Source organism: Festucalex cinctus, chromosome 9 (assembly GCF_051991245.1).
Source record: "Festucalex cinctus isolate MCC-2025b chromosome 9, RoL_Fcin_1.0, whole genome shotgun sequence".
NCBI lineage: Eukaryota > Metazoa > Chordata > Actinopteri > Syngnathiformes > Syngnathidae > Festucalex > Festucalex cinctus.
In genome coordinates, this window is record NC_135419.1 from 19,603,881 (window position 1) to 19,629,732 (window position 25,852).

The following is a 25,852-nucleotide window of genomic DNA, read 5'->3' on the forward strand; positions in this document are numbered from 1 at the left end:
GCATCCTGGCCATGGTCCACGAGGGCCACCTGGGAGTCGTGAGAGTGAAACAGCGCTGCAGGGGTTTGGTTTGGTGGCCGGGTATCGACAGGGACATCGAGACCATGGTGAAGGATTGTGTGGCCTGCCTCACCAGTGGCAAGACGGGCATGACACCGCCACCGCCTTTGCAGCCCCTCCCGTGGCCAGCTGCTCCGTGGTCCCACATCCAGGTGGACATCTGTGGGGACCTGCACGGCGTTCCCCAGCATCAACGGTTCCTCCTGGTGGCCTATGACCTGCACTCCAAATGGCCGGAAGTGCATCCTGTTGGGTCTGTAACCACCCAGGTCGTCACTGACTTCCTCTCTTCTCTCTTCGCCCGCTGGGGTGTGCCCGACACCATCACTACCGACAACGGGCCTCAGTTCATCTCAGCGGATTTCGCCTCCTTCGCGGAGAGGAGGGGGATCAAACATGTCAGGACTGCCCTGTATCACCCACAAGCCAACGGGGGCGTAGAGAGGTTTAACCAGACCCTTAAGAATGGACTCAGAGCACACCTTGCTGATCATTTTCCATTTTTAGCAGCACTGCAGAACACCCTGCTGCACTACAGAGCGACGCCTCATGCCACCACAGGTTGCTCCCCAGCACTCCTCATGCTGGGTCGGGAACTCCAACTTCCTTTGGATCGTCTACGGCCTCCTCAACAACCCACTCCAGGAGTGGCAACACCTCCAAGTGACAGAGTGGCAGAGCAGCAGCGTCGCATGAAACAGCGCTACGACAGGGTGCGTCGGGTGAGACACCCCGCACTCGCAGTTTCAGATTGGGTCCGGATCCGTAGACCCAGCCGACCACACAAATTGCTTTCGTTTTGGTCGGAGCCTCAGCAGATCACAGAGCAGCTGGGACCAGCCACATTCCGTCTGACTGATGGCTCACGGTGGCACGCCAGCCGTCTTAGACGAGTTGCTTCACCACCGGCCCCTGACGGGAAGGCTGCAGCTGAACCGGATCAGGTGGATGTGGACTGGGACTTTTCCTCTGCACACCCGGGGGCCCCAGTAGCAGACCCACCTGAGCTGAATGCACCAGTTGGACCCGTGCGTTTTGAGCCACGCCCGGCCCGGGTCCGCCGGAGACCTCTGTACCTCCAGGACTATGTTTAAAAGTTCAGGGCCACTGAAGTTTAGTGCATAGCCTGTCACGTGGCAGAATATTCCACAAGGTTATGCGGGTGAACTGGTAGTCTACCCAGTTCATCCAGTCAGGCCATTTACGTTTAAGTCTTTGTTAATGTTATGTTATTTGCGATTGGTTTGCACTTCTTTGAAAGGGGGGGGTAAATGTGGTGTATGGCTTTAAGCCATTGTTTATGGTCACGGGGTGGTGACGTCACGGCGACCGGGCCCAAGAGAGTTGTTGAAATGAGACAATAAAAGTTCAGTGAGCACAAGCCGTTGTCCGCTCGTTATTGGGGCATAACAGTGACGAGCACAGAAGTCCAATAACAGAACACCGCTCGGGTTCCGATCAGGGGGGCCGTTCCTCCCAATCACGCCCCTCCAGGTCTCACTGTCATTCCCCACGTGAGAGTTGAAGTCCCCCAGCAGGACGAGGGAGTCCCCAGAGGGAGCGCTCTCCAGCACACCCTCCAAGGACTCCAAAAAGGGTGGGTACTCTGAGCTGCTGTTTGGTGCATATGCACAAACAACAGTCAGGACCCGTCCCCCCACCCGAAGGCGGAGGGAGGCTACCCTCTCGTCCACCGGGGTAAACCCCAACGTACAGGTGCCGAGCCGGGGGGGCAATAAGTATGCCCACACCTGCTCTGCGCCTCACACCGTGGGCAACTCCAGAGTGGAAGAGAGTCCAACCCCTCTCAAGAGGATTGGTACCAGAGCCTAAGCTGTGTGTGGAGGCGAGTCCGACCATGTCTAGTCGGAACTTCTCGGCCTCACACACCAGCTCGGGATGAATACTTATTATTTTTCTGATATTGTGACAACTTAGTATAAGTGAGAAACAGTGGACTGTATCAAATGTCGATAATGAGTTGACCCAAGTCCCCACCAACCCACAAAGTTTCATGGTTCAACCATTTTAGCCTAATCCTCTTTCCACCAACAAATAAATAGCAGTGAAATCCTCCTGGCAGAAGTCACGAAACACACAAAACAGCTGGAACATATGTAAAGTTTGAAATAAACTCATTGGTGCGCTGCACAACAACCGCTGTGTAAAAATTGTGTTTATTTGACAAACATGAGCCACATAGGAATCGTAAACAAACTATTGAGAAGTGGAAAATGTACCCATGCTCTACTTAAGTAGAAGAAAAGGTCAAATTAGACATACTCAGTAATTTGTTGTTTACATTTTGTTGTATGCGACTTATACCAAAACTGGTAAAAATAAATAAAACACGTCTGACCATGAGGCGCTCTAATGCTGGCATACCAGACCAAAGTCCCCGTCCACATGCTGGCTACCGCATCTGACTTAAAAATAAATAAATAAATAAATAAATAAATACAATAAATCCGCCTTGCTCTTCCACCTTCTCTGCATGATATGCGCACACTCATGGCCAACGACGAGGCACTCGAAAACGGCTGAGACACTCATGTTGTGAACAAGGTGCTTATACAGTGGGGGAGGGGACACGCACATGCTCTCAGAAATGTATCTTCAATCATACCTAATGTATTTACAAAGTCAGAATAATTTTGTATGTTTTCATTCAGTTAGACGTCATATTCCCACCAGAATTCTGCCAAACGAGGATCCACGTACATCTCCATCACGCCACCTCACCCCACCTCTGCTTGTGTGTAAAGCTCGGAGGCAAAACAGTAGAGGAATGTCCCCCCTCCAAAGTGACGTCGCACTCCCCCCCCCCCCCCCCCCAATAAAAAGGTGCCTGACGCGCGAGCTGCTCATTGTGCACACAGGCACCGAGAGGTCGTCCCTGCATGTTCATCTTGCTCTTTTTTTGCACGCCACACTCCATGCAAAACAAAAAACAAAAAAAACAAAAAAAGAAAAGAAAAGAAATCTCTAATTAGAACTGTCTCTGTCTGTCGTCCCGGGTGGGAGCACCTGTCCGGAGGATACGGAACCAGAAGAGCGAGAGCGAAGGAGGAGATCTCCCACCGCAGAACACGTCATGGCAGCGGGGAGAACCGCGGCTTCCTGACGCGCATCCACCTGAGGCTTCTTTTAGTTCGCTTGTCATATTTGCAAGCTCTCTGTTGAGGGGCACATTTATTTTGTCGCACGTACTGCAAGCAGAAAGTCATCTACTACCAGGGACGATTGCTTTCCAATTTTTGGGGGAACTTTGTTGAAACGTTTGGAAAAAGGATGACGGTGCTGTGTGCCTGCGTCAAGTTGGCAATCATCTTGAATTGGTCGTCCCTCACAAGTGGTAAGATGACTTTTTTTTTTCTTTTTTTTTTAATGAAGCTGAGGTCATGTTGAAGTCATATGTTAGTTAGTTGATAACAACTATTCTACCATTGGCTAAAAAAAAGAAAAAGAAAGAAAGAAAAGAAAAAGGTTCTACAGATAGTACCCCATAGTTTTTTTTGCTTGTATGCATATCTTTCTTTGTATTTATTTAGCACCCGTTCTTAGTATATGGATGTTGGAAAGTATCCAAAAGTGGTTCTTTGGCTTGTATGCATATAGTGAAAATGATTTTAGCAACTATTCTAGTGGTTTTGGGTGCTAAGTACCCACAAGCAGTTTGCCCAAAGGCCAAATGAGTACTATAGAAGCTTTTTCCCCCTTTCTTTTTAAGATTGTACATCAATAAAAATATCATGTCAAAATGACCAACAAATCTTCATTGAGATGCAAAGAAACTCAAACGTTCATCTTAAAGTATGTTTCTGACATAACTCAACTCAACTTTATCTATAAAGCGCTTTAAGAACAGGCATTGCTGTATACAAAGTGATGTACATAAACATAAATATCAGTTGTGCAGTAAAGAATAAGGAAACAAAACAAGAACAAAGCAAATATTTTGAAGTGCGTATAAGTATATGTCAGTAAATTAATAAGAAATAGGCGAGTGAATAAAGAAATGAATAAATGCATAAATAAGTAGACTAAACATCAAATTCATAAACACCAAAAACAAGTCTCATGGTGCGCCAAAAGACAAAGAATACAGATGAGTTTTAAAAGAGGATAACTCTGCATTCTTTTTGATCTTCTTCAGATGTGTGTGGTACTACTACATTTCGGGTGTCCTTGGCTTTTCACTTCTTTGCCAATCCACTAGAGGTAGCCCTGTCCCATTGTAATGTGTGCCGATTACTTTAATGCTTTGTGACACTTAGCAGCCATGTGTCATATCTTTTCTTGCATTTGCTCGAGCGCAGTATTGATTGAAGACGTTTGAAATCAGCACATTCCTCACAACGTGTTTGTTCCAAGCTATTGTTATCAAGAGGATTCAACAGATACTGTACAGTTTGTTTCTTCTCCACGGGCCCCAGCACGCCATGTCATTGTGTCTCTCTTGGGACATGTCAGCAATGATAAGACAAGAGTGTCAAAAGGTGTGATACGGTCAGATACACACACGGCGTTTCCAAATAAACAGCTCATCCAAACAAAGGAAACGGTGTTCCTGCTCACACCTTACGGTAGTTTGGAGGACATTTCCTTCACGTCCGCACACAAAAGGCGTGGGAAAGACACAAAGAGGAAGCGGACGTTTGGGCTTGAAGGCAGGCAGACCGCTGGGGGGTGGGGGGGCTGAGGTCACGGATGTGTGACATGTACCTGAGCAAAAAAAAAAAAATCATCCTGGATGCGACTCACAAGCCGTGACTGCATAGCAAGAGCCGAGAGGGAAGGAGAGCATTGTTATTGCACAGGAGGAGCCGCTGACTGTTAGAGCAATTAGTGAAGGAGCGGCACTGCACTGTCAGTGATGATGATGTGTCCTGATATTTTGCGTCCATTAGGCCAAGGGGGGGCCCCAACTTGGTCCAAGGGGACGTTTGTGGCCTGCTGCGCTTTCTAATTCTAATAATACATGAAAAAATGTGGCACGTATCACAAGGTTCGGGAAAAAGTTGGACAATATCAATTTATTATAAGTAGAGGGATACTTTACTAATTTTCCAATTTTCTGCAGTAAAATTTAACATCTTTTTAATTAATTTAACTTCATTATTTTTTTTTATGTACAATTAACACTTTAAAAGGCATTTTGCCATTTTCTGTCAACTGAAAATGACACCAGCAATAATCAAACAAAATTGCAAAATTAGTCAAGTATCTCTTTAGGTACACAGATATCACACTTTTTATTTGCTTATTGTAAATCATTCTTAATAATTCATGAAAATGTGTGGCATGATTTTTATTTGTTTATAGATGGATTGACTACAACAATGATTAAAAATGCAATTTTGCAATCACACTCATTTATCATTTTTAAGATAAATATTACAAGATATGGGCAGTTATTTTTCATGAACAATTTTAAAACTTATTTTAAATTATTTTTGAAACCTAAAAATTTATAGCAATTTTTTAAAAAAAATATTTAAAACTGTTAAAAATATTGCAAGACATTATCTAATTCTATCATTTGGCTACTTTTATTTTAATGAGGGAATATTTTTTATTTTATTGATGTTATATTGTCTAGTATTTAAAATGTATTTTGGGTTGTGCTTAAAGGGGCTTTTTCTTCAAAATTTTAAAGGGATACTTGATTCATTGATCAATTTTCAGCAGCGAAAAGTTAATATTTTGTCCAGAAGGAATTTGATAATTTAATTATTTTTCATGTACAATTAATACCTTTAAAAAGTAATTTTTCTACTTGCTGTCGACTGATGATGACATCACTTGTGCTGAGGAAGTAGGTAACGGCCAATCATGGCTCACCTGTTTTCTGGGTTTGGTCAGTAAACTGACTGGTGGTTACCTACTTCCTCAGCACAGGTGATATCATCAAACGACAACAAATAGAAAAAACATTTTAAAGGTATTAATTGTACATGAAAAATAATGACGTTACCAAATTAATTATAGACAAAATATTAACCTTTTAATGCTGAAAATGGCTCAATGAGTCAAGTATACCTTTAATAGCCAAGCCAAACCACACGAGGCAAGAATTCGCTCTTCTTAGTTGGGGACCTTCTCTGCTTTTTCTCCTTTTTAATTATACTGCATCTACTTGCTACTACAGTGAAGGCGGGCTGTTAAAAACCCCTGAGAAAAAAAAAAAAGACTGCTTAAAAATCTGTGATACAGCTTACTCTTGTTTATAACTGAATCTCTTCTTTTTTATCACTCAAATATTTGCTCTAATAATGTGAGAATCTGGCTTCTATGTTGTGTCTGGCTTGTGTTTTTGATTTTGCTCCTCGCTCGGACACTTGAGATGGTGGAGTGGAAAAAGGGAGTAATGAGAGGTCATCCAAGTCCGATAGAGGCTCATTGCTCACGGCAAAAAGCAAAAAAACAAAAAAAAACACACACTCAGACACTCTCCTGGGCTAAAAATCGATTCCACAAGCTATTAAGTTTAACGATCCAAATTGCTCTCTTCTTATTGGATGATTGAGGCGTCTGTCCACTCCATATTGGGCCTGCCAAATATTCTTGATAAATCCTGCATGAGATTTTAATTTGAAGGAGCTTCCGTGTGCCGCTCAGTCGCGATTAAGTGCGACGGAAGCAGAATCCGTTCACGTTTGCCTTTTTAAGTGCTTCATCCAACAGATTCCTGTTTGTTGGCTTTCTCAGACTTATATTGGACACCCTTCACGACCCCCAGATGTTTCTTTTCTTTTTTTTTTTTGCCTCCAATTCTCCGAAGACTAGTTTTGAGCTAATAAAACAGCTCTCTCTTAACTGTTGTCTTAACCTCACCGCTGGCAAAGTGGGAACATTTCAGAGGAATAGGAAGAATAAATTCAACACGCACACACGCCGGCTGTATAGATTGAGCAGTTTGGCAGTGGATCTGAGGTGGCGTCCCGGGCTCAAACTTGAGGAGTGACCTCTTATTTTCTTACCGCACGTCTTGAGACTCTCCAAACGAAGGTAACTTGCCGTGAAATTTATTTTTTATTTTTTGCCAGAACCTGCTGCGCGCCACATCGTAAAACCGCCTCCTTTTGTAAGGCTGTGTGAGTTCTTTTTATAAACTGTTGGATTTTTTTTATTTTTTTTTTTTATAGCCAATACAGAATATCAAACACAGATTGGTGGCCCGTCTTCTGATACCGTTCTGATCAAACTTGTCTGTTATGGATCCTGTAATGCAAATGCAGAACATTGTTTCGAAATAAACCCGCAAACAAAAAAGAACTACAGTGTACCCCCGTTTTCCGCTGGGGTTAGGTTCCAAAAAAATATCCGCAATAAATGAAATCCGCTCAGTAGTTAGCTTTATGTTTTACATTGATTATCAAATCAAATCAAACTTTATTTATATAGCAGCAAGAAAAAGCCCCCCCCCCAATAGCCCCATGATCGTACCCACAGACACACACACAAACCACAACATGGCGGGGCACAGAAGAACCCTGTGAGGAAAGGCACACAGGAGGAGTTCATCATATATGTTTTAAGGCTCTAAAACCCCTTCACCACACAGTTTATACACTTTTCTCATCGAGGCATTTACATTTTCTCACATTTCTCTCATTTAAAGTTTTGCAATGTTCAAACCTTCATAAATTTTATAAACTACGTACATTACTGTAAAAAGATACATGCATATACTGCGAATAGTGAACCGCATTAGAGCAAAGTAACACTGTACTAATAATCCTTTGAAACAACTTCTATTCGAACTAGAGCTGTCAAGATTTTCTTTTTTTAAGTCAGATCAATCATATCTTAGAATTTTGATTAATCATGATTAATCGCTTAATTAAAAAGGCTTTTTTTTAAATCAACATTTCTTGCCTGCCAAATGCATGCAAAATTGCACACAAAAAAAAATCCGCGATACAGCGAGGTCGCAAAAAGTGAGCCACGTTATAGCGAGGGAACAATGTAGGAGATTTTTGTGTGACCCGAGCCCCTCTCCCAGTTGTACAACACAGTCAAATGGGTGCTATTAATATTTTTAAAAGAGTAATGACAGCTTCCAGAAATAACTCATTTTTGCTGTTGTAATATTATGAATGAAATACGATGAATTCCACTGAATACATCCGCGGAGCTGAATCTCTCTGCCAACACTACCCACGCCGTAAGTTAGACCTGTTTTTTGCAAATCTACAATCTAGTCTACTTTTTTGTCACCATATTGCAAGATGCGAGAAGCAACACGGCACAAAAGTGACAATGTGCCTGTTTTTACTCCGACCGCCTGTCCAGGAAAATAGAGCCCGAAGTGTCAAACTGTTTTAAAACCCATTTTTATATAATGTGGTGTCAAATTGATGTCATTTTAACTGTAACGGGAACTTTTAATGTATCACAAGTTAGCCTTCCAAAAAGTGAGGCAGGCCGAGACAGGATGCACGCTGCCATTTGCTACCGTTCCTCTCCAAACGTCAGGGTCACAATTTCTTTTTTCTAGCCCTAATGACTCTTCCCCCTTTTGTTAATAATGTCACCCGCGCCCCCTTTTTCTGCGTCTGCTCTTGGAAAAGAGTGGCATGCCGAAACAAAAGCGTCATCAGGCCGCATTGTTCCATTCACCTTGATGCTGCCGTTGGAGACGACGTGTAAAAGGAGTGACGGGAAGTCCTGACATTATTCTCTACTCTTTGCGTTTCCCTGAACAGTGATAGTCATCTCATCGGGAGCAATAACGGCTTTTACTGGAGATAACTGGGCTCACAATTCCTCTGACACAATGACTTTGCTTCTTTGAAAAAAATGGTCCAACAAAAAAGCATTGAATCGCATAAAACCCTTTTAGGGTATATTTGGTGGTGCAAGCTCAAACACAGCCACTTTGTGTCATGCTTTTAACTCAGGTCAATGGTATTCTCTTGCTTTCTGCCACCCGGAAGGATCCTGTTGCTTACTGTGAACATTAATGATGAAATAGTCTACTTACAATGGCAAATCCTGATGTGTGTGACTGTGTGGCCAGTAGCAAGTTGGGTCCAAGATGGTGCTAAGTTCACCGAACTGTTTCTATTTCTTCCTCTATGACTACTCATTTGTATTTTTTAGCTGTCTGGGTAACCTATGCTGCGTCTCATAGGTCAATCTTGGTACTAACCCCCCATATGGAGTGGAGATATGTGATATATGTGTGGGGTGTCTCATAGTAGAAAGAAAGAAAGAAAGAAAGAAAGAAAGAAAGAAAGAAAGAAAGAAAGAAAGAAAGAAAGAAAGAAAGAAAGAAAGAAAGAAAGAAAGAAAGAAAGAAAGAAAGAAAAAGAAATACACAGAACAGCTCACTTTCAGTCTTAGCACGAATCTCTATTTGACATTGATTTTCATTTCAATTCCCCCTGAGCTATGATGAATCTATAAACCAGTTCCAAGTGCATCTTAAAGTGTTGGGGGAATGGAGACTGAACAATTTGGACATTTTCACTCGCGGGTCAACTCACTTTTGTTGCCAGCAATTTTGACATTAATAGATGTGTTTTGAGTGATTCTGAGAGGACAGTAAATGTATGACAACGTCATACAAGATCTACAGTGAAATCTTGACATTGTTGCAATTCTTCAGTCTTGTCCCATGAAAATGTATAAAGGTATTGAATCTTCTCTAGAGTGAGACAGCTAAACCTGAGGCGAGAGGACATTTTGTTTTTCATGTCAAATTGTAAATATCCAGCTATTTTTTTTTTCTTGAGGCTTTTGAGTGTGGAGTTTATAAGAACACAATTGCTATCCATAAAGAATGTAGGGGGAAAGACTGTTGTGAGCTAGCTAACGAGTTGTTATACTGTTGTTAGCCTAGATGCTAGCAAAAATTTGCAGTTGGGATCAGTTGCCACATTCTCTTTGGGATTGGTTATCAGTCAGGTTATACACAGTAGGCATATTTTTCCTGTTCATATTCCTTATTTTGTATTAAGATGGATTACATTTCTCAATTGTTCAATTCTACATTTTTATTTTTTACATGGTTATACTGTTTTTAGCCTAGTATATGCTAGCAAAAAAAAATAAAAAATGGTGGGATCAGTTGTCACATTCTCTTTGGGGTTGTTTTTCCAGCCAGGTTATACACAGTAGGCATGTTTTTCCTGTTCATATTCCTTATCATTTTGTATTAAGATGTATTACATTTCTCAATTGCTCAACACTGCATCATTTTTTTACATTGTGACAACCCCATAGCGTGTGACAACCATCCCCGAGATCAGGTTGTCTCAGAATGCCTTTGAAAATTAATTGCCTTTTTAAAAAATGAATTTTAAGTCAAAATCTTAAGCTTCGATTTTGTCACGTCATGGGGTGTGGTGGTGGACCCAAATGCAGGGAAGCAGGGCGTGGAGGCAGAGATGTAGTCAAATAAAGGGATTTAATTAAACAAAAACAAGGAAGTAAACAAGGACCTGGCTAACAAACAAAACATAAAAAAAAACAACCCAAAAAACAGGCAAAGCAAAAACATGGGGGAACTTCAAGGCAAAAACCGGCAGCATGACAGGAGGAAACCACAATGAATCGACACAAACAGAGGGGAGACAAGAGACTAAATACACACACACTAATTGACAATGAGACACAGCTGGGCAAGACTCAAGTGGCAGAGGGTTCTGATAGGTCGACACACAAGGAAGTCACACAAACAGGTGGGCAGGACAATGCTTGACGAGAAAATGGGAGACACTCAAGGAAAGCAGAACATAATAGATGATAACAGAAATTTAAACTCAACTCAACTTTATTTATAAAGCGCTTTAAGAACAGGCGTTGCTGTATACAAAGTGCTGTACATAAACATCAGTATTGCAGTAAACAAGAACAAAGCAAACATTTTGAAGTGCGAATACAGGTTTTCTTTTTTTTTTCTTTTTTTTTTTTACAAGTAAATACATTTTACATCAGTGAATAAATAAGAAGTAGTGAATAAAGATATAAATAAATACATAAATAAGTAGACTAAACATCAAACTCATACACACCACAAAACACCAAGAACAAAACAAACCCAACCCAAACCATGACAGATTTCATGAATGAATTTGAATGAGAGCTGTTTTGAAGTCTCCTATATAGCGAGAAAGTGGCGCAGAGGTCAGTCGTCTTGCTTTTGTTGCCCTTCTGCGTCTTTGGTGCTTGCCTGTCCTCTCTCCCCTAATGGCTCCTAATGAGAACCAGCTTCAGGACTCTTTGAACCAACACGATAAGCGCAATTTCTGGCATTTTCTTCTGGCCGTCCCGTCGGAGGAACGTGGGCGCACGCAGCTGGCCCGGGGGTGGGGGTGTGGGAAGGTGGGGGGCCCGGGGGGCGAAGGGTGCGGGATATTTGCACCCTTTGCGGAGGTCAGTGCCGGCTGGCCAAGCAGCGGCCGGCGCAGGTTTGGGAATTGGCAACCGCGGGCTGTTTTCTTTCATTGGTTGAGCACGCTCCCAAGGGGCCCCTGCCGATTCATCCATCTGTAGCCAGTTACGTTGGAGCATCGCTTGGCAATTGGCCTCTTTTATGAAATGAGTGAGTGCAAATCAAGGTCAAGTTTCTTTTTTCGGTTTTGGTTACGTATGCGAGCAGATGTCTCGTCCTTTACATGTGTTGCATTCCAGATGCGTTCTTTTTCAAATTTGCTCCCAGGAGGACCCAATTATTGTTTGAATCGTTCCTACAACGTTGTCAACTTCCTGCCATTCGTGAACACGCAGATGTGAGGCAACACGTTTGTTTGTTTTTTGTCGCAAGAAGCAGTCAACAGCAGATTTTTATGTACTCGTGAAAAGTATATTCTCTCATTGTTTGTGAAAGGGCACACAAACCTTGATTTGTGTCATCCATCCCGCAGATAAAAGCCGCGCGTTAACTTTTCCTCTTGCATGGCCTTCGGACAATCAAACAATGATGTTGGGAGTATTTTTTTTAAGGGAATCCGCTGCGGAGTCTTACGACCGGCTTTGGCGCAGTCAGCTGTTTGTCAGCTCGACAGCTGTTCTGAATAACAGTCTGTTGTAGCTGCAGGTGTACGTGTGCATGCGTCTATCAGCTTACTCATCGTGGGCCGGAGAGTGTCAGCCCTATTGTGCAACTATTTTCATTCAAGGCTACGGCTAACAGCTCTCGCATGTTGATAGCTGACTCAAAAGAGTTGTTTTGTCAAGTGGAAGTCTCGGTGAAAACGAGGTGATCTGATGTGGAGCTCTGTGACACCTTGTGGAGCGGCTCAGGGAGGATCGCGGTGTTTCCTAAAGAGGGCTCAAAACGCAGCTTCAGCCTGGTTCACACATAAAGAGAATCGGTCTGTTTTTGTCCCGATATCTCCCCTTCCTGACCAACGACGTCAAACACCCGACAATCTTTTGTCTTATAAGATTATCTTATAAGATTATCTGTATATGTGAGATGTGTTAAGAGTGGATTTGTACCGATAACTGGGTCAAAAACCAGTCGGGGCCGACAATCTTAAATAATGAACATGTTCAATATTTACGTAAAAAATCTTAACGTCGGCAGGTACGCCGAGGTGCGCCTGCGCCACCAACTGTGACGTCAAACGGAATGTAGCCAATCAAGAGGCGCCCTAACTGAAAAAGACGGAAGTGTGCGTATACAAAAACAACAAGCATATCAGAAAGCATGTCCGACCAGAAACACAAAGTCCGGTGGACCTCTACCATGGAGGACCAGCTCGTGGGAGAAGTAGTCCGCAAACCACCATCATTACTTCTAGTTCGTCGCGTTCGTTGTCTTCCATGGTGTGTCTCGTCGTTTCCAAGTTGATTCAGTTGTTTTTTTTTTTCCCCGTCCGGTTTTATTAGATCACGTATAATCACGTGAGAGGTGTCTCACAGAGAATCATGACCAGTGTTGAAATGATAATCTTTATTTTTGTGAGGGAGCTGTGATGAGATTATCTGCGTACCTTACACACAATATGACCAAACCTGTTAAATGCCTGATTTTTTATCTTTATGAGTGGCATCTGACAAAGATAAAAGATTTTAGATTTGAAAAATCCTTATATGTGTACCAGGCTTTAGCAGACCTCACACACGGCAAAGAAGAAAATTGTGTTCTTACTGTTCTTATGCTGCATTCAAGGATGGTCGGAAGTCGGATATATCTGAGTTGGTTTCTCCCAGTTCTGACCTGAAAGTGTTCGAGGCGAAAGTAAACAGCCAAAATGGCAGATAGTGGTAAATTGTTTTTTATTGATCTTTTTGACCTCCAGCAAACTTACCTTCTCGCAATTTTGCTTCATCTATTGTTTTTAACTTATTTCATAAGCATTTCATACAGTTCAGTAGTTCACCGTATAATTTCATGCCGGGAGTTAGCGGCATACTGTCGTATGTATGCTGCGTTACGTGGATATTTATGGATGAAGAAAGATATCTAGTTTTATACTTGAGTAAATAGTGTTTTGCCGTGAGAGTGACGTCACATTTTAGTCCGTCAGTGAAGTCAAGTCAGGGTCCTTTTTTTTTTCCAACCTCGCAAGTGGAATTTCCAAGTTTGAGGAGGCGTTCCCGTACACACTTCCTGGTTTGAACTCGAAAAAGTCCGACTTACAACCATCCTCGAATGCAGCATTAGTGTGTGGTGTAAAAGAGGCACTATACATATACAATAACTGCAAGTGGACAATAGACATTAGGGATAGACGATAATCGGCCAGGCCGATTATCGGTGCTGATATTTGGCATTTTGACAAATATCAGCATCTACCTTTATACAAATAAAAGCCGATAAAGCTGGTACCTCACCGAGCAGCGATTGTTTGCGAACGTAGCAAATTTAGGGTTTTCATCACAATTTGCAAGTTGTTCACAGACAGTTTTCACTTGTCGCAAAGACATTTTGAACAACCATTTTTAACCGTCTGTGAGGATCTTTTGAAACTTATATGAACCCTGACAAAAAAAAACAAACAAAAAAAAACAAACAAAAAAAACAAAAAAAAAGAAAAACAAAAAACAGCTACATTAGCATTAGTCGCTCAGTGAGATACAGGAAACTTTAATGTATGGGGGCAGCCTGGCTCAGTGATATGGTGGTTGACTCCCAACCCAGAGGTTGTGGGTTCGATCCCATGCCATTGTAACCGCGTCAAAGTATCCTTGAGCAAGATACTGAACGCCCAATTGCTCCTGATGCTGCGTCATCAGTAGGTGAATGGGTAGTCAAAATGTAAAGCGCTTTGAGGGCCTTTTAAGGTGGAAAGCGCTATATAAATGAAGTGCCATTTACCATTTGCATTAGTCGCTCAGTGAGATATAGGAAACTTTAATGTATGGATTTGTTTAAATTTCCACTTTATAAGAATGAGGCTACACTGGGAACTCCCTAAGCTTTTTCTTTAAAATAATAATAATAATAATGATAATTAAATTGTTGAAATTTTCAAAAACTTAATTTACAGTAGAAAACGTTAGGGAACTATTCACTTGCTTAATTTTTAATTTAGCTTAACACATGCTAATTTGAGTACTTATACCAAAGTTGTTTTTCTACATAATTGTACTTACTGTAAGTAGAGAATGCCAGTACTTTTCCTCATCTCTGCTCCTGTACATTAGATAGATGGAAATATAAATAGATGATGGTGTCTATGTTGTCCAGGATATTTAGCGGGAGAGGGCTTGCCGAAAATATGGCCTTCTGAGAATCCCATCGTTCTTCACCGGGGGGACCCTCTTCACCTCATGTGCAGGTAAGTGCCAAGAAAACCCAATGCTATGGAAAATGGGGCAAAAATTTTATTCAGTCTCATGCTCAGTGACCAGACAATTGAAGTTGAAATTGCCTTTTTAAGACTGCTTTTATGACAAAAAAAGCCCCCAGGGAAATGACTGAGGGCAAATAGCTTCAATGACACTGGAACATTTGATGGCGCTCCAACATTTATCAGTCGTTAGGGCCGCTGGGACCGCTCATATCTCTTTTAGCCGTCATCGTTTTTGCAAGCCTGCAAGGAATGTTCAAGAGCATGTAAAGTGTCGACGTAATGCAGCGCTTCCCTATAAGGCCGTTTGCTCGGACAGCTGTCCTATATTTTCCCAGTCTTCTGTTACTGGATGAGAGCGGCGAGAGGGTCGTTTGACCCCAAATTGTAACGTGGTATGCAAGACATGCTTGATGGTCCTCTGGGATGCCTTTAATGAGAAGGTTAAAAAGTGGGCGCTTGTGTGGAAGGAATGTGTGAGCTCGAGCACGTTGTTTGAGAGAAATATGTTCCCATGTGAAAGTTCACCTTTATCAGATGAGTGGAAATCAAGCGAAAGCTGTCGCCGGGTCCGAAATTCCCCCGAGGGGAGATGCCGACCGATGCTGCCATCGTGAACTAAAAAGGCGTGAAAGTTGGATTGCCAGCTGTGGCACAGTTCCTTAAAATAGACGTCGTCCGCAACGTATCAAGGAATCCAACATGGAATGGCAATTCTTTGCTTCGATGAGTTGCTTTTGTATTCAGTTAAGAAGTAACCATATAATTAATTTCTGCCAGGTATTTGTACTTTACTTGAGGATTTACTTTTTCTGATGACGTTTTTCACATCTGTGCTTTCTATTTTTGTTGAAAATCGGCCTGTTTATTTAAAAAATGATGTTGCGTTTGGGGTGCAGTGGACTGTTTACATAATGCTAATGCTAGCTTAGCGTGCTAATGCTAAGTTAACATGCTAATGTTAAGTTAGCATGCTAATGCTAAGTTAGCAGGTTAAGTTAGCATGCTAATGCTGATCGATTTTAATATCTTTTGTCCCATAAATTAACAACAAAATAGAATTTTAAAGGCCATTTTTTGTCTGACCGTTTTCTTGAAATTTACTGTTTACATTAATGTAAAAGTATTTTATTGCACTTTGACAATTCAGAATCTTTTTAATTTATATTTACGATTACTGAATTAGAATTATGAAAACATTTTCAGCTCATCCATGCTGATGTCAATGTTTGTGTAACACTTAAGTGATTATAATGTGTTATTATTTTTTTATTAATAAAGAAATAATTTAACCAGTTACTGCCCCTGCAAAATTTAATTTGGAATTTAATGTTTGTGGAGTGTTTTTTTTTTTTTTTTAAATCATGTCCTTATTTAGGAAGAATTGATGTTCCAAAATTCAATATTGGATTGAACTAAGTGAATTGAATCGACTCAAAAAAAAAAAAAAAAAAAAAGAATTAAACTGAACTCATGAATCAAAATCCTTCACCCAGTACTTTTGGGGAAATTCTGCTCAGGGTGCTTCAGTTTTGGGAAGAACTGTGAAGGAGAGACAAAAAAAAAAAAAAAAGTAAAGCTAAATCAAATGTTTGATGAATTTTTGGGGGCTAAGATCAATAGTGTTAAATTGTCGCAGGTCACAAGCCAATTAAAATTGCACATAAGCTTTAAAAAAAAATAAAATAAATAAAAATCCTTAGCTTAATCTGAGTTCGTGGTGCTTTGAGACAAGGAGTTGAACCTTTTACCAGCGTCTGTTTCACTAATCATTATTAAACATATGGAATTGCTTCTGTCCTTAACCAGGGGCCACGGCCAGCTGCACTGGACACTCCCAAAGTCGGTGGACTCCCGACGGGAGAGCAAGAAAGTGCAGCGGTGCGATTCCAAGCATGCGTCGCACTGCAGCAAACTGACTATCACGCACCTGAACGCCAGTCACACGGGGGAGTACAGTTGCGGCTACTCCGCAGGGGGCTCGGAGCACGTTGCGTCCACGTACGTCTACATCACAGGTGAGATCTCAATCATCAGTGAACATGATTGACAGCCCGTGAAAGCCTTTCGAGGTTCCCCCAAGTCAAATAAACCAAAGTAATGTTCCACCATGAGAAAGTCAAGTCCAAACTGCGGCACAGCGGATAAGAATCGTTTCTGGAATTGTTTTCTTTGTCGGGAGGGTTGCCCGTTTGTTTTTTGTCAAAGTCATGAAAGAGCCACGATGAAAGAGGCGTGCGAGGTTCTCACAGGGCGATTGGGATCTGCTGACACCAGTCGAGAGCGCGATTGTGCTTCTTGACGGACAAAATGTAAAGTGGTCAGTGTGCATTTCGCAACCCCGTAGCAAAAAAAAAAAAAAAAAAAAAAAAAAAAAAATGGATGTCAGAAAGCAATCGTTAAATCCTGTGAGGTATCGTTTTGCCCAAGCTTATTTCAGAGCAAGACTGAAAAAAAATCAAGATTACTTCTGAAGACTTCACATTGTTCAAATTCATTAAATGTTCCAATTCTGCTCCAGATTTAGCTTCAGATTTGTGTGTAAGTGTCCCTCGCTAAAAGTCTCCCTTCACGTCTTAAATGGCCAAAGATATTCGATTCAATTCAAAATGTTGATTTCATTCTTTGAAAAAAAAAAAAATGAAAGGGGGCAGAAAGAAGTAAAACAAAGTGGTATATAAGTAAAGATGACTTGACTAGTTCTGTATTTAGGTTTGGAAAAAAATAGATGTTCCTCTTAATTTGTACTCACTTTCCCGTTTAAGAAAAATAAAATAAAATAATAGATTTTCATGTTAATTGGTACAATTTAATGATGGGTTTTATACATTATTTAATGGTGGCTGTACTCCAGCAAGTTCTTAGTTGTATAAATAATGGATTAGTGTGGTCTCTGTATCCACATCCAAACACGACACGAATAGCACGTTTCTGTAAAAGAAAAATGGATTTGGTGTAGGTTTTGCAGGCAAAGAATCAGTGAATTATATAACAATAACAAAGCATTCTTGTTCAATGTTTCTTTAACCTCGTATAAAACGGGTACGGTTTGGGTTACCGTAGATTTGACATGTTCTATATGTGCTTTCCATGTTAAATATTCTTCAATAATAATGCCTAGAAACTGTATTTCATTAGTCCTTTCTAGTTGTATACCTTGTACAATCAAGTGTTGCTTCAACATCTATATTTCTACAACTGAAAATCAAAAATCTGGTCTGTTGGCGTTGAACCACTTCATAATATTCTTAAACGCTTGACTCATATATATATATATATATATATATATATATATATATATATATATGAGTATATATACTCTGAGTATATATATATATATATATATATATATATATATATATATACTATGAGTATATATAAATATATATATATATATATATATATATATATATATATATATATATATATTTTTTATTTTATTTTATTTTTTTTCCCCCCAGATATAAATTAAAGTGGTGTCGACTGCAAACAAAATACATTTTAACAATTTTGAAATAGTTGTTATATTCACATACAACAGAAAAAGTACTGGCCCCAGAATTGATCCCTGGGGCACCCCACAAGTTACATAACTGTGTTTTGATCATCTATGATTGAATTCAACACGTTTTATATTTTTTTATTATTATCTATTTCTATTTTTTTTTCTTTTTTTTCCCATTGTTTAAGTAACTGGTCACCCATTGATGTGCAACACCTCATGTACCATATTTGAACAATTTATGCAATAATATTTCATGAATTTATTTAATCTTGTCACATAAAATTTATGAACTGGGAGAGAGGAAATTGTGTCTGACTGTGTCGAGTTTTGTTGCGAGCATAGGTGAGAAGGAGCCGCGTGATTGCAAGGGAAGCCGCGGTCTCCGATTGCGATTTCCTGCTCGAGCTACTGTTTCGCTTCAAAACAACACATGGAACAAGTTAGCGCCGATCGAGTACAAAGGAGATCGTGTGAGGCAGCAGAACAACGAGTACAATTTTATTTCGGAATCAGACAGTTTTCCTTGGATTTGCATGAAAAGTCTGATGGACAAATAAGCAAGCGACACAATTTTTGGGGATATTGCACCAGGCAGACTAAACAAACGAACATTTTGAATGTGTTTCCTGATGACAAGTCACGCAGCCTGCCTGTGCCTTTGTTTAGTCTCACGGCCTTTTCAGCTGTTTGTTACATCATACAATGAAACCCTGTTTAAAAAATATCACAAAAACAGAGCTTTTTTTTTTGCTTTTTTTTTCTTTTTTTTTTTTTCAAATCTATAATTGTCCGCCCTTTTTTGCCCCTGCAGACCCAGAGCAGCCATTTGTGGAGCCCCATGACGACACACCTTACGTCTTGTTTATCGACAGGCGTGAGAACAGCCTGGTGATTCCTTGCCGTACGTCGTCTCCTAGAACTGTTGTGACGCTAAGTCAGGTAAATACCTCACACGCGCACACTTGAACCTATTGAAGCACAGTCGGCCTATTCCTTAGCACCTTTTCTCTCACTCTCAAGAAACGGGAGACTATCGTATAAAATCATTTTGAGCACCAAATTAAATGCAAAGTATGCTTGCTTCAGGTTGTCACTCGGTTTACTGTAAAACTGACACACAAAAGAAAAGAGATTGGCCTAATGTATAAAAATAAAACAAACCAAATGTTTAAACAAACCATCCTTGTAATTAGTGTTAATTTGTCAACAAAAATTAAACAAAAATAATTTCGCCAACACACGTTTTTCACCGGACTAAAACTAGACTAGACTAGACTGAAACCCTCATTAATAAACAATAACTGGGACTAAATCAGTATGCATCTTCGTTGATTAATGAAGACGGGACGAAAATGTCCTTCACTTAATTAAAACTAGACTAAAATCTATGGACATTTTAGTTCATGAACAGAAATGAGACGAAAAATATGATTTTGTAAACTCTTGTCTCTGCTAATCTGTCATGAGACACAGCACAAACATGGGACAAACAGGAGGTTAATTCACAGTGAAAGGTTAAAAAAAAAAAAGTACATTATAGTTATAATTTAACATTAAAGGTGGGTTCAAGGATATTTTTGTGGCTGCGTCTTCCGGGTGGATCATCTTAACGATTGTTTCTCGATCCTGTCAATTAATCTGCGTAATGACGTGGTGCGTGGTCGTTCCTAGCTGCGCATGCCCACTTCGAGTGCTTGTAGCATGTAGCTAGCTTCGTGTAGTGAGCTTCGGATTCGGCCATTCATCGTTGTAGCTCCACCGAGCTGACCGTGTACTTTGAAAATAGCTGAGAGCCACAAGAGGACGGCTGCAGAGACTGATGAAGGTGATGGTGAAGATGAGCTCGGACGTTAGCAACATTTGAGAGGCACTAATGCTGGCTAACTTACTAGCTAATAGCATGGAGTCATAGTAGCCACTGTAATTGTGTGTCAAGTTGTTTTTTATCATCAAAAAGATGAGAAAGTTTTAGGTGAAATAGTTCCGAAAAGGTTCAATATAATCTGGTGACAAAAATATATACAGGGGTAAAAATGGTTGTCCTGACTAAAACGTTGATAGTTTTTGTTGACTAAAACTAGACGAATAAAATTACGTTTTCTTGGACTAAAATAAAGACTAAAATGCTCAAGTTATAGTCGACTAAAAATTGACTATATAAAAATGGGATGAGGTTGACTAACTGTGATAAAAACTAACAAGTGTGCCTGAAATTGGACTAAAACTGAGACTAAATTTAACAATGGCAGACAAAATTAACAATACTTGAAATACCAGTCTGAGTTTAATGCTAACATATATTGTGATATGGGCTAGATAGGCTAATACAGGGATGGGCAATCTCGGTCCCCGAAGGTCGCAGGCCCTGCAGGTTTTGCAGGCTTCCCTCTTCCAACACAAGCTGTTTCCAATCAATGGGATCGTTATCAGTCTAATGCAGAGCTTGCTGATGAGCGGATCTTATACCAGCTGTATTGGAGAAGGGCAACATCCAAAACCTGCAGGGTTGCGGCCCTCGAGGACAGAGATTGCCCATCCCTGGAATAGGAACAATGGCCCTAACAAGCTGTGAGTGAAAAGTACCAAAACAACACCATCCTATTGTTGCTCCCTCCCAGGGAACAAACCCACCATGACATAAATAGAGGGACTCCACACCTAAATTTCAAACTGAAGAAGCTTGTTGAATGAGCGGTAACGTTAAACATCATCAACAAACAACAACAGTCCAGTTGCCTTGACTCAACTTTTGCGGATGAATCAAATATGAATGAGTTTATTGCTTCATTTATTGACATATTCAGTGTGACAAAATTCATGATAACAAATCCAAACAACATAAAATAATGCTCACCAGCAGATGTTCTCTCTGCTCGGTGGGAACAACAATAGTTACTGAAACTTCTAATGTAACCTCTTCCAGTAGACCTCACACAACGTAGTTCTTCACTGAAGCCACACAACTCGGAACTTGAACTCCTGTATTGAGTCAAACCCCCACACACACCAAAAAGAACACAAAAACATCACGTAAAAATCAGTGATACCGTGGGTACATGAAAGATAAAACCACAATGTTGTGAGGGTTCACTGTACAAAACTTGCTGAGAATCCAAGATTTGACTCTCGCAGAATTTTCGCCTTCACTCGTCACCTTGTGGTTCCCACAAAAAACAAATCTTAAAGAAACACATCAGGGGAAACGAAGGGGAGTCGGTCTGTCTGCTTCCTGTTGGAACAGGAAGGTGCTCCAAGAGTGTTTTTTTTTGCTCAGAATAGAATCTCCGGCTAAATTTGGTTGTTTCAGGAAATGCAGGACAAAACCTGTACGCACCGTATCCAGCCGCAGGAAACAACAAGGTAACCTACACCCCTGAGGACTTTTCATTTTCATAGTATTTTCCATTGGATGCCACAGGAAGAGAATTCCGCCGGTGAACTTCTCAACTCGTTGGCGCGCGCCCCAACTCAGTCCGTTCAGCTGTAAACTCGCCAATCGCGGCGCTATTTGTGGCATTGATTTATGACTGCGTGACTTTGTGCCCGCTTGTGGACAAACAAGCTGGCAGAGATGGAACAGATAGTGCTGGTGTGACCTTCCTGCCATTGCTAAAATCAATGGCGCTCCTCCTTCCTGCTCCCTTTCCTTCCCTCCTTCCTTCCTTTCACTTCCCTCACCTCTTCTCCCAGCCGCACTTTTGGCATCACAACAAGCAATAGCAACCTATTCCAAGTCCACCATGTGCTGTGCTACATTTTCTACAAAATAAAATCTACAAGATTGAGAGACCATATAAAACTAGTATTACCTTTCACGCATGCTTTAAACCAGTGATGGGCAAACTCGGTCCTCAAGGGCCGGAATCCTGCAAGTTTTCGATGTTTCCCTTCCCCAACACCGGTCCGCTGGTATATAATCAGCCCATCAGAAAGCTGTTCCTGATCCTGTTGATTGGAATCAGCTTGTATTGGAAGAGGGAAACCTTTAAAACCTGCAGGACTACGGCCCTCGAGGACCGAGTTTGCCCAACCCTCCTTTAAACACTTTTAAAGGTCATTTGTGTGTAAAAACGACAAAATATTCTCTCATAACTTAAGTGTCCTTCGTTTAGATTTATTGAACATAGACCAATGCTGCAAACTCAGATCTGCATATGTGTTTAATAGGGCTGGGTATCGATTCAGATTTCCAAAATCAATTCGATTCAATTCAGAAGGGCCCGAGTGTTTACATCACATACATGTCTCACTACGGGGAAGTAAACAAACATGTCTGACTATATCCATACATTGGCCCTTCAAGATGCTCTGGATGCTTTAAAAACCCAACAGGAAACTTTCCAACGCGAAATATAAAAGTGGAGATGTCTTCTGTTGAGATCGTCTTAATATAAAAGTAGCCTGAAACTGCTCACTTACAATCTAACAGTACAATTTGGTCTCACATCAACTAACACTAACGTCACAGATGGGCTAATGGAAATTAGCATTTGATAGGATAACTTTAGAACAACTGCTACTTTAACACACATACGAAGCATAAACACATGCAAACAGAACAAAGAAGAATGGACAATTGTATGTAAAAAACTCCAAATTATGTTTGATTTTGTCATACAGGGAGTCCTCGAGTTACGTCGGAGTTGCGTTCCTACGCTAGCGATAGAACCTAAATTTCGACCTAAGTCGAATTTTCCCATTAGTCAATATTTACATCAAAAATAATTTTCATAAGAAATCTAAAATACATTAAATTGAAAATAAAATGCTGTACTTACCCTTACTGCTTAGAGGCGGATGAAAAAGAAGGGGGTGGGGAGGCTGATGTGGGAAAAAAAAAAAAAGAGGGCGAAAAAGCCAAAGATACACCCACAAGTGCACAAGCGCTAACACTAGCTAAGGGCTAAATAGCGGACGAGGGGAAAACACTCCGGGCTATATGGCGGATGAGGGGCCAAAATGGCGGACCGGGTGTAACCGTTGTAAAGTTGAAACACCTTAACTCGAGTGTGCCTTAACTCGAGGACTCCCTGTATTTGTTTTTGTCAACCAAAAGTCTGTTAGCTTAATGCTAACATCTCATGTGAAACATCGTCTCAACGTGATTTACAGCTCTCTTCATCAGAGACGATTGACAATGAATGGGACCCAAAGGTGGGCTTCACAATTCCCTACAGCCCGGAGACGGTGTACGATATGCTAATCTGCACCACCGTTGTCAACGGTCGCGAGTTCATTTCCACGTACATGCCCAAGAGACAGTGTGAGTGTGTTGTCTTTTTCACACTAAATTCACAAGTAACAATGTCGTCGGTTTCACAGCCCGTGTCTCATTTCCCCGTTGACAGCACTTTTTCTTGAGGACGTAACCATCACGCCAGAGAGGGTCAAGGTGTTGGTCGGCGACACGCTCTTCCTCAACTGCACCGGCGTGACCACCTATGGTGAAAGAATCAGCTTTACGTGGGATTTTCCCAGAAAGAAAGTAAGCGGGATGCGCTCAAAACTGTAAGCCCAGATGCTACGAAGGCGCTCATGGGATATATTTTTCCTGTCTACAGTATAACCGCCATTTCACAAACAAGACCAAAGATAACCCCGCTCTTGCTTTCACCATGAGCAAGGCATTAGTCTTGTACAACATCACAATGGAGGACAAGGGCTTGTATCGTTGCAAAGCTGAGATTTCACCCATCAAGCATAAGAACGCAACAGCGAAAGTCATCGTTTATGGTAAGCAAATCAGTGATTTGGAATTGTAATTGTACACTGTCAAGAAATGGTAGACTATCGCACACATTCATTTCACATTTCATGGTTTTATTTCAACTATCTATTTTGTTTTTGTGTTCACTGTACAGACCCATCTAGTGTGATGTCACGTTTAAGAGACATCACGCTAGATGACTTGCGATGGAGGGCAGGGTGTCAATGTGAGTGAATTAGAAAACAATCAGTATGAGCTAGAAAATAAGTCAAACAGTTGATAAATTAGCGACCAATGCTATGGTGAACTAGTGTGCGGCCGACGGATGCTCTTAATAGTTCAAAAAGAGATGAGAACGTTCTTTCGGAGGCTGCAGTGATTCTAAACCAGGCGGAAGACAGTGAGGTGTGAAAGACGAGCACGGTGGCTAGCGCCAAACAACTGCTTTGCACCCACAAAAAATATGATGATACGCTCAGATCATTTTATATCAGGTCGTTTTTCTCTTGTTCATATACACTGAGTCATAAACATTAACCTCTGATTGTAAATTCCAGGCAGACGTGATGAGTGTGCCATATCTTTAGTGAAACAACCATACTTTTTTTTGCATACTTATTCAAGTAATTTTGAACAAAAAGTTAACGATTTAACACGATTATCACGACACTCCTCTGCTGAGGAATGTGTTGTAAACGTGTGGTCTGTTTGTTAGCAGCTAGCAAGCGAAGCTAACTTGAAGACTTCGATATACAGCAAGACGAGTATACCCGGACACAAACAATTTAATGAATGGCAATTCACACCATGAAAGTAGTGATTGACATATTGTTTCAACCAAAAACAATATACCTTAAGCTTCCACTTCGCCCTCCATTTTATGGAGCTAGCGGCTCCAAACGACTGGTTTCAATGAGGCGCAGTAATGTAGTGTCCTACTCGGGATGTTTTTTGGACACTTGACGTATTTCCCACCTTTTTAATGTAAATGGGAGCTAAGCAGTGACGTCAGCTGGAAGGGTCTAAAGCACTTTGTATTCATCTTCTGTTGTTTGTTAAAGTGCTTTATAAATAAAGTTGAGTTCACCGAATGAAAGGAAGATTCGCTTGCCGTTCTCCAGCATAAGATGTGAAGTGTGCTTGCTTCAAGCTTTATATTCGTCACTCCCATTTGAAGTTTAATGTAAAGCTGGCACACAAAACAAAAGAGAATTACACTTTTTTTTTCAAACAACTAAATGATGTCCGCTAGGCTAACGCATTAACCCCCTCCCGCAAAAAAGAATAATAAAACAAAACAAAACAAAACAATGATACAATAGTGGTTCCAATGATGTGTTTTGTTGTTTTGTTTCAGAGCACCCCTTCCTCAACATCTCATACAGGCACCAGGGTAAAGTGGTCGTCAAGGAGGGCAGAAAGAGGCTTGTGTTCGAGCCCAAGGTCAACGCTATGCCGCCTCCAGATACGCTGGCATGGCAAGTCATGGTCACAAACGTAAAAAGTAGACTGCGAGCCCACTCAATGCTTAGAATTGACTGATTCGTTTGACTCTCAGGTATAAAGACGGCATCCCCATCTTGAAGAATTCTACCTGCTACAAGATTTCTGGGCACAACTTGATCATCTCTGACGTGCAGCAGAAACACGAGGGCGTCTTCACCATAAGCCTCGGCAACCAAGCCCATCGCCTGCACCGGAACCTGAGCTACACGTTGGAAGTCGAGGGTAAGCTTTGAACGGGGATGTCCACTGTACATGTGAATGAAAAGTATTTTTTTTTTATAAAATATATATTTTTCATGTATTTTACTTTCATTCAGTGGT

General features: G+C 41.0%; 1 protein-coding gene across 2 annotated transcripts in view; it reads left to right on the forward strand.

The window, feature by feature from the left end:
* The first annotated feature begins 2,944 nt into the window (after nt 1-2,944).
* kdrl (kinase insert domain receptor like) overlaps nt 2,945-25,852 on the forward strand; it is a 77,519-nt gene continuing 54,611 nt past the window's right edge. For both annotated transcript variants that reach the window (XM_077531640.1, XM_077531641.1), the window contains exons 1-9: nt 2,945-3,415; nt 14,711-14,801; nt 16,623-16,831; nt 19,130-19,257; nt 23,431-23,581; nt 23,667-23,803; nt 23,880-24,051; nt 25,383-25,503; nt 25,584-25,753. In XM_077531640.1, coding sequence (XP_077387766.1) covers nt 3,352-3,415; nt 14,711-14,801; nt 16,623-16,831; nt 19,130-19,257; nt 23,431-23,581; nt 23,667-23,803; nt 23,880-24,051; nt 25,383-25,503; nt 25,584-25,753 — 1,243 coding nt within the window. In that variant the 5' untranslated portion in view covers nt 2,945-3,351. The remainder of the gene's footprint in view (nt 3,416-14,710; nt 14,802-16,622; nt 16,832-19,129; nt 19,258-23,430; nt 23,582-23,666; nt 23,804-23,879; nt 24,052-25,382; nt 25,504-25,583; nt 25,754-25,852) is intronic.